Source organism: Sprattus sprattus, assembly GCF_963457725.1.
Source record: "Sprattus sprattus genome assembly, chromosome: 6".
Lineage (NCBI taxonomy): Eukaryota > Metazoa > Chordata > Actinopteri > Clupeiformes > Clupeidae > Sprattus > Sprattus sprattus.
This window is the reverse complement of record NC_137925.1, coordinates 14,108,854-14,118,617: the sequence shown is the minus strand read 5'-3', so window position 1 is coordinate 14,118,617 and position 9,764 is coordinate 14,108,854. Positions and strand designations below refer to the sequence as shown.

At 43.7% G+C, this 9,764-nt stretch overlaps 1 protein-coding gene across 1 annotated transcript in view; it reads right to left on the bottom strand.

The window, feature by feature from the left end:
* Positions 1-885: 885 nt before the first annotated feature.
* The window catches only part of mettl15 (methyltransferase 15, mitochondrial 12S rRNA N4-cytidine), a 100,222-nt gene continuing 91,343 nt past the window's right edge, over positions 886-9,764 (bottom strand). Inside the window, exon 6 of the mRNA XM_080840603.1 lies at positions 886-1,568. Within this exon, the coding sequence (XP_080696729.1) occupies positions 1,099-1,568 (470 nt within the window). The 3' untranslated portion in view covers positions 886-1,098. The remainder of the gene's footprint in view (positions 1,569-9,764) is intronic.

Here is a 9,764-nt window from a genome sequence, read left to right as displayed (position 1 = left end):
TCTAAGGGTGCCCAAATCTTTGCATAGTGCTCCTTTCCAAAATGATAATACAATAATCTTGCTTAAAATGTTGAAAAGAGTGTTTCATCTTTAACCTCATGCCTTCCGGCGCTCATCTTCTTCTCATTTAACACAGGAACAGAACTTTTAACCAAGGCTGCCCCCAACTTTTGCACGCCACTGTACTTGTCAGTGAGCACCATCTGAGGAAAGAGATAACTACAGCCAAGGTGACAGATAGCAGGGAACAGAATGTGACAGATGAAGAGAGAGACGGAGATACAGAAAGAGACAGATAGAGAGAGAGATACAGAGGGAGATCCAGAGAGAGAGAGAGAGAGAGAGAGAGAGAGAGAGAGAGGCTCTTTCCATCTATGTTTCACTATGCCACTGGCTCTTCAGATCCATCAGGAGTTTGTGAAGCTTTTGAGATGAACAGGAACTTCTTTATTTTCATGTCCTCCCTCAAAGCAACATGTAGTTTTAGCAGTGACGCACATGGAAACTGAATTTATTTTAATAACCCCCCCAAACACACACAATAATTTGTGCAGGTCCATCCTCAACTGACACCAAAGGACCTGTGGATCAAACATCACACACTCTCACAGTGCAAACACGATATGCAAGTCTGACCTTAGACTCACCCTGTTGGAGCCCAGAGCAGACAGCTCTTTATGTCAACAAACTGCTATTGCTACTCCAGGTGACCTCACCGTAAAACACCTACGTCATTGGTATGATTGGCTCTCATTCAGACAAGAAAGTAAATAACTTACTCACAAAAATCACACTGCCTCATTCAGTTCATCATAGTCACAGCCCTTAGAACTGAGCCCTGAATGATCAAAAAAAGAGAATCCTGAATACCCATTTTTACTCCATGGTTCCTGACCTAGGTGTCATTTAATGATGGTGGTTGCACAAAGAGGAGAAGCCTTTCGCAAACAGAGCCCTGAATGATTGACAGGTCGGAAATAGACAAAACAATTGTCAGTTAAGGACACACACACACATACACACACACACACAAACACGTACGCACGCAGCACTCTTGACTATAGAGGTCATAGGTCAGACTGTGACGTCAAAGGTTGCTCAGCGTTTGATGGCGGCACGCAGCTTGGCGGAGCGTCCTCGCGGGTTCTCCTCCAGCTCCTCTCTCGAGGGTGTCAGCACCTTCCTCCTCAGACTCACCCACCCCGCGCTCCCCCCCGTGCCATCATCATCCTCCTCCTCCTCCTCATCCTCCTCCTCCTCCCCTTCCTCCTGGCGTGCCCTCAGCGCTCGTCTGGCGCGCTGCCGGCTGGACATCCTGGGCGGCGCGGAGAGGTCCTCACCCCTGAGGAAGCGCTTGACCAGTCGGTCCTCCAGCGAGTGGAAGGTGAGCGCGCACAGGCGCCCCCCGCAGGGCCGGAGGTGTGTCTGCGCCACCTGCAGCCCCGCATGCAGCTCGTTCAGCTCGTCGTTGACGAACACACGCAGGGCCTGGAAGGTCTTGGTGGCCACGTGGCTGGGTCTCTGTAGGCGGTCACGGCGTGCATATAAGGCACAGGCTGGCATCGATCCTGTAGCGAGACAAGGAGAGGGACATCCTTTTAGACTAGAGGATCATCATCACTGTCACTATACTATAGTCATAACATTACTGCTATTACGACACCACTAATTCTACAACACTACATTATATACAGCATTACTAAGTTCTGATAAATACCTGATATACTATTACATACTACATTATGTTATATACTAGAAACCCACATTATTAACCAATAATACAACATCCTACTACTATATACAACCGCGGAAAAAATTAAGAGACCACTTCAAAATTATCAGTTTCTCTGGTTTTACTATATATTGGTATGTGTTAAAGTAAATTGCCGTTGGGTGACGAGCCGAGCTGCTTGAATTCTTGCGCCAGGAGTAGCATAAAGTCACCCAACGGCAATGTGAAAGACTGGTGGAGAGCATGCCAAGACACATGAAAGTTGTGATTTTAAATCAAGGTTATTCCACCAAATATTGATTTCTGAACTCTTCCTAAGTTAAAGCATTAGTATTGTGTAGTTTAAAAGGAATATGAGCTTGTTTTCTTTGCATTATTCGAGATCTGAAGACACTGCATATTTTTTGCTATTTTGACCAATTGTCATTTTTCTGCAAATAAATTATCTAAATGACAATATTTTTATTTGAAATTTGGTAGGAATGTTGCCAGTAGGTTATAGAATAAAACTAAAATGTACATTTTACTTTAACACATACCAATAAATAGTAAAACCAGAGAAACTGATAATTTTGAAGTGGTCTCTTAATTTTTTCCGCGGCTGTATATACAGTACTGTGCAAAAGTTTTAGGCATGTGTGAAAAAATGCTATGAACTAAGAATGCTTTGAAAAATGTAAACAATAAATGTTTATTTTTTATCCATTTACATGGTAAGACTGAGCACAGCAACAAGACACAACGTAGTTATACTGCATCAGCAGGGTCTCTCCCAGACAAAGATTTCAAAGCAGACAGGGGTTTCAAAATGTGCAGTTCAAGCTCTTTTGAAGAAGACGTTGAGGATCGTAGACGCAGTGGTCAGCCAAGGAAACTTAATGCAGCTGATGAAAAACACATCAAGCTTATTTACCTTCGAAATCGGAAGATTTCAAGCCGTGGCATCAGCTCAGAACTGGCAGAAACCAGTGGTACCCAGGTACAGATATTTGCTGTCCGGGGAAGTCTGGCCAGAAGTGGTCTTCATGGAAGAGTTGCAGCCAAAAAGCTCTACCCCGACAAGGAAACAAGGCCAAGTGACTGAACTAAGCACGAAAACATAGAAACTGGGGTGCAGAAAAATGGCAGAAGGTGCTCTGGACTGATGAGTCAAAATTAGAAATATTTGTCTGTAGAAGAAGGCAGTTTGTTCGCCGAAGGGCTGGAGAGAGGTACAATAATGAGAGTCTGCAGGCAGCAGTGAAGCATGGTAGAGGTTCCTTTCCAGTTTGGGGCTGCATTTCTGCAAGTGGAGTTTGAGATTTGGTCAGGATGAATGGTGTCCTCAATGCTGAGAAATACAGGCAGATACTAATCCATCATGCAATACCATCAGGGAGGCGTATGATTGGCACCAAATGTATTCTGCAGCAGGAACATAACCCCAAACATACAGCCAATGTCATTAACAACTATCTTCAGCTTAAACAAGAACAGAAAGTCCTGCAAGTGATGGTATGACCCCCACAGAGCCCTGATCTCTACATCATCGAGTCTGTCTGGGTTTACATGAAGAGACAGAAGAATTTTAGGAAGCCTACATCCACAGAAGGTCTGTGGTTAGTTCTCCAAGATGTTTGGAACAATTTACTAGCCGAGTTCCTTCAAAAAACTGTGCGCAAGTGTATCTGGAAGAATTGATGCTATTTTGAAGGCAAAGGGTGGTCACACCAAATATTGATTTAATTTAGAATTTTCTTCTGTTCCTTCACTGCATTTTGATAATTTATGAAGAATTGATGAAAATAAACTGTTAACACTTCCATTTTTGAAAGCATTCTTAGTTTACAGTATTTTTTCACACCTGCCTAAAACTTTTGCACAGTACTGTATATATAGTAACTTCAATTGCCGAGTATTTTATTGTGACATCCCCATTTAATAGGGTCCTTTGGTACCATTTCATTACTAATAGTGCTGCACGACTTATCTAATCGCAATCGCAATGTCAGCCTGTGTGATCACATAACTGAAAAAGGCTTCAGTTTAGTTTTCAGTATTCAAAATGTGCATGTGTGAACGTGACAACCTATTCTCACAATCTACGCCCATAATAAAGATAAGACCCATAAGTCTCTGCTTAGGCAGTGACACCTGTTGTCACATGACTATCCGGTGTGCAGCCCAGAGGGCTTAACTTCAGACCATCAAGGAAAGGCAGGCTTGACAAAAACTCTGATTGCCTAAATTACTATGAAGGTAATTAAGATAACGCTTGACGCAGTGATACTTAACTGGAGTCTATGACCAATACCACCAATTTTTCTCTTCCTAATTCTTGACTATAAAGAGTTTTAATAAACCATAACACCATGGTGGCCAAAAAGGCAGTACATTGCCGCCAGAGTAAATTTGTTATTTTAATCAAATGTTCTTGTCGTAGGCTAGACAACTCTGTATTTTGTCCATTTTGCCCACATTTTATATGATTGACATGAAAGGACATATATAACAGTTCCTGTTAAAACAATTAGGGAAACTGAATTATGGCCTACACATTGGCTACAGTTCTGATAACTTCATTTAAGGTGTTTGAAAGAGATAAAGATAACTTAATTCTAAGAATCATTTCAGCTGCAACCCCAGTCGAAAGCGCACCTGCAACAAGTCAGGATGGAATCGAATATTTATATCTCAAGCGTTAGGCTATGCATTAACACTTCTCATTAATGCTGAGTATTAAGGAGTTGTGCTTCCCACACTTATAAAAGCCTATTCATATCTTCACAGCAATCAGAAAAAAAGTCAGAGCTTGTGAAAACCACAGTAAGGCCAATAATGGAGAGGGTCCAGGGGACAGCTCAATGTCCACCCTGTCAGATCCACCCATTTTTGTGTGGAGCGTAGACCCTTTTACATTTCACTACATTTGTGTATGTGACAAATTAAGCACTTGAAACTTGAAACTTGAGTACCGGGTTATATACCAACAGTTTGTGTCGCCCAGTTAAGACAAACATATATACACATGGGTGTAAACTGAAACAAATAAACTGAAACTCTAGCCAATAAAGTGTTTGAGGTTTCATGCGGGTATATATGCGTGGTCTGGGGGCCAATCTTCACTGATTTTACATTGCATCAGTAAAACCAGAGTGTGAAGATTGAACGAGCAGAGCAATAGCACAGCAATAGCACAGCTGCACATCAAATATTGCAATCCACACAACATAATGAAGGATATATCAGAGTTGAAAAGCATTGTTGGAGCGCATCTCACTGGCACATATGTGACCAGGACAGGAAGTCTTTGTGGTGTATCGAGAGCCACTGTGTCCAGGGTAATGTCAGGATACCACCTCGTAGGACGAACCACATCCAACAGGAGTAACTGTTGACGCAAGAGGAAGCCGTCTAAAAGGGATGTTTGGGTACTAACCAGTGGTGTAGTGGTCCCTGGAGAAGTGGGTATACTTTTTTAAGCAGCCCATACCGCACAGAATAAAGGCCCTGCTTTGAGAAGTGGGTATACGCAAGGCTGACTGAGAAATAAGTGGGTATACTCTGTATACCTGCGTATACCCTGGACTACACCACTGGTACTAACCCAGATTGTATACAAAAAAAAAAACGGAAAACCACAGCGGACCAACTCACTGCACTTCGACTCCCATAGGCTATTTCCACCAAAACTGTTTGTCGGGAGCTCCACAGGGTCAATATTCATGGTCGGGCTGCTTTAGCCAAACCTTTTGTCACTCATGCCAACGCCAAACATAGGTTTCAATGGAAGCATCGCACATCTTGGGCTGTGGACAATGTGAAACATGTATTGTTCTCTGATGTGTCCACCTTCACTGTCTTTCCAGCATCCAGGAGAGTTACTGTGTGGAGAAGCCCCATAACCCTCCCAGACTGTTGTGCGCCCAGAGTGAAGCACGGGGGTGGATCAGTGATGGCTTGGGCTACAATATCATGGCATTCCCCTGGCCTACTGCTGGTTCTAGATGGGCGTGTCACTGCCAAGGACTACCAAACCATTCTGGAGGACCATGTGCACCCAATGGTTTAAACATTGTATGTGTGTAGCGTCACATAGTGATCATCTATATTCTATATATAATTATCACATAAATTGATCAGTTTTAGGGATCTAGTAAGTAAGTCTGGTGTTTTCTCTGCGTCCATTCTAGAGTTGATGGGAAAAAGATCAAACTGAACTAAGCTTTAAATATAAGGTACTTGGGCTCTTGCATGACTATAATTACGATCAGTAGAACAGGGCTTCAAGTAGATGTAGTCATAGAAGTAGCAGTGCAAGATGTAGTACAGGTGTGTGTGCTTGCCTGAGTGTATATGTCTGTGTATATGTGTGTGTGTGTGTGTGTGTGTGTGTGTGTGTGTGTGTGTGTGTGTGTGTGTGTGTGTTAGTGTGTGTGTATGCATGGATGAAGCTTTCTGCAATTAGATGACGGAGAAGGCACAGGCATCGTCCAAAAAAACAGCCACCAGTTCAAAGCGCCGTGTCCTCCGGCAATGAAAAAGCCTAGGCGCAAAAAGCTCTGGTGCAAATGGACCGGCACCAATCATCCAAAAAGGTTTCTGTGGAGACATTCACCCCCGACACAAAAGAACACAATAGGCCTTTGATGAAGACCCACACCACACCACAGCACACCACACACGCTCCCTCTCTGCATCTTCTCCAAGTCAGGAATGTGAAAAACACACAGATGGGAACGGATGACACAGCCTTGGGATGTCACAGCTATAGGTAGGGGGGAATGTCAGCACGGCAACGTCAATAAAAAAACCTAAATACATAAGAGGGCAGACAACCCATTTAATACGCAAGATGCTCATTTAGCATTAACATGTTTTGATAGGATTACTGTTATGTTCCTCAATACACTCTCAAAAAACCCTACAATAGTATTCAGACACAGAGTCCAAACAAAATAACCACTTCAAATATCCTTGAGAAATTCAAAGCTTTGGGTAAATAGAGCAGAAAATGGATGTTCTCTGTCGTGTCCACAACCAAACCTAATATGTTCTGTGGTGCTGACAGACACGCAAAACCACACATCTGTGAGCGAGCTGTTCTAAACAGCATTTATGGAGAAGTCATTTCAGGATCTAAAGGCATCTGCCTGGCAGGGAAGAGACGGTTCTGATGTGCTCAGGTAACTGGTGTTGGGCTCCAGTCGGCTGGACCGAGGTTCACCTTGACCTCTTTAAAGGGCTCTGGATAAACACTGAATGCTCCACATTCTCCTAGATCTAATGCTAGTTTGTTCTCTCTTTATGTTTGATTTTCGTTTCATTTTATGGTTGCTTATGGTTTTGTTTTTTCCGTTTACTTTTTTTTTTTACTTTCTTCTTTTTCATTTTTTTTTTGTCTGAATCTTATTTTGTCTTTTCTTATATTGACTCTTTCTTTCTTTCTTCTGCAGACAATAGCTGCATGGAGCTGCAGGCATCCCCAGGTTTTGTTGAGCGCATAATCCAACACAGACAGGGACCCCTCTGGACTTGGCCTGGGAAGCCACTGCTTCAAACACACCAAATCACAGAGCTGCGTGAGGTGGTGGGTGTAAGGCTTGTGTGGGTGGGTCACCGCTGCCTTTCTTCATTCCGGTAAAAGAATCAATCATATTCTTCACATTACTGAAGAGTGTGTGTGTGTGTGTGTGTATGTGTGTGTGTGTGTGTGAGAGAGAGAGAAAGAGAGAGAGAGCGAGAGAGAGCAAAGGAATCATTTTTTTTTCTCTGTCTTCATGTCTGCACATAAGTGGGCTGTTGTCCTGAAATAGAGTGTGTTTTCACGAGAGGAGATGTTCAGGCTGTTTCTTATGAGTGAGCGCCATCTCCCACTTTAGTAAAACACACGTGCACGCGCGAAAGCACACGCACGCAAGCACACACGCACACGCACACGCACACACACACGCACACGCACACGCACACGCACACAGAGCAACTGTCATCCTTTAAGGTAGCAGTTCACAAACTTTTTTGATGTTATGGCAGCTCATGAAAATGGCATATTGCTGTACTAGAATCTAGTACAGCAGAGCTGTCATTTTGACAAGGCTGACACACACAAACACACGACAGCCATTAGTCAGACAGAGCCCCGCTTTGTGTTTGAAGTTGTGTGTGTGTGTGTGTGTGTTTGTGTGTGTGTGTGTGTGTACCAAACCTGTGTGTGTGTACCAAACCTGCAGCTAGACCACAAGGCCAAGGTGTCAGGCTCGTGGGTATGGCAGTCAGAGCACATACTCATCCGCAATGATGGCACCCCCTCACAGGGGGCTCATGACTATTAAGCCGTCAGCTCTCAGAATGATAGCTTATGAGCGTGCGACATAAGCTGGTGGAACATCGAACATTCTGGCAAGCACTGTAAACGGCAACAAGACACTGTCACATCGAAGGACACCAATTATCATAATGACTAATGACAGTGTTCTATTTGCCATCACAGGTAAATGGCATGGTTATGTCCGTGATATTACAGAAAGTTCCAGTAAAGCGCTGTCTGAAGGACTAACACAAAGCCATTGGCGTTACGGACTACCACTGGCAGCATCATCTTCAGTCCACTTTTGAAACTCTTAGTCTTAGTATGATTCAATGCGCTGTGCATTAGTGGGGATAGGTTTATTCGTTTGTCATAGAGGAACATGGCTGGAACTTAAATATAAGCACAAAGTAATGTTCAATCATGGTATCGTACAGGTCAGACTGGGTTTGCTGTGCTTTGTAAAGCTAATAACTAGGGCTGCCAATAGAGACAGGCCAAGTCTATAGCAGAGCTCCTCTGTCTATATCACAGCAGATCTGTCTAAAGCTACATCTATATTTCAGACAGAGAGACAGGGATAGAGCAGAGAGAGAGAGAGAGATAGAGCAAGATGGCAGGAGAGAGAAAGGGAGCAAAAGAGAGAAAGAGGGTGAGCGAGGAAGAGAAAAATTGGAAAGAGCAGGAGAAACATGAAGGAGAAAGAGAGGGATGTAGAGAGACAGACAGAAAGAGAAAGGGATGAAGAGAGAATCAAGGGATGAGGAGAAGAAGGGAGAGCGCTGCATTGCTTGGCCGCAGCAGTGAGTCACCATGGCGATCAATAAGAGCGCGGCCCTGGCCAAACCTCTGTCTCCTGTGCCTCATTCATCTTTAAAAACAGCCAGGAGAGGAGGGTGGAGGAGAGAAAGGTAGGGAGAGAGAGGGAGAAAGAGGGGGAGAGAGAGAGGGATAGAGGGAGAGAGAGAGGGAGAGAGAGGGAGAAAGAGAAAGAGAGAGAGAGAGAGAGACTGTGAGGGAGATCAAGACAGCCAGAAAGAAACTTGTGAGTGAGAGACATTGAGATGGAGATAAGAAGAGAGGGAAAGAGAAAAGGAAAAGATAAAGAAAGAAGTCATTAGTGGGGGTCTGTGTAAGGGTCACGTTCTGCTGTTGTCACATTCTTGTCATGTTCTTGTCATGTTCTTGTCATGTTCTTTTGATTGAATGTCTCTCTCGTTAGTCTGTTAGCCTCTAATTCTGAATTCTGATGGACTATCACTGGGAAGCCTTCAGCGTGTGTGTGTTTGTATGTGTATGTGTACGTGTGTGTGTGTGCGTGTGTGTGTCTCTGTGTGTGTGTGTGTGTGTGTGTGTGTGTGTGTGTGTGTGTGTGTGTGTGTGTGTGTGAGTGTGTAAATGGCGGTGAGAATAACATTGCAGAAAAATCAGTTTAACGGTCATAATGATCACAGAGCGTGACATGGGAGTATTTACGCCTTTATGTATCTTTATCTCCCTCTTATCTGTTTTTTTTAAGTCTGTTTTTGTAACTGAATTTTCCAGCACTTGGATACATTAGCCATGGATGATCACTTACTGCTCTACTACAAACACACACATGCAGAGGCACAAATGTAATCTTTCCCTCACACACACACACAGATGTACTGTTTCCCTCAGACACACAAACATACACATGCACAGATGCACTCTTTCCCCCTCTGTCTCACACACACACACACACACACACACACACACACACAC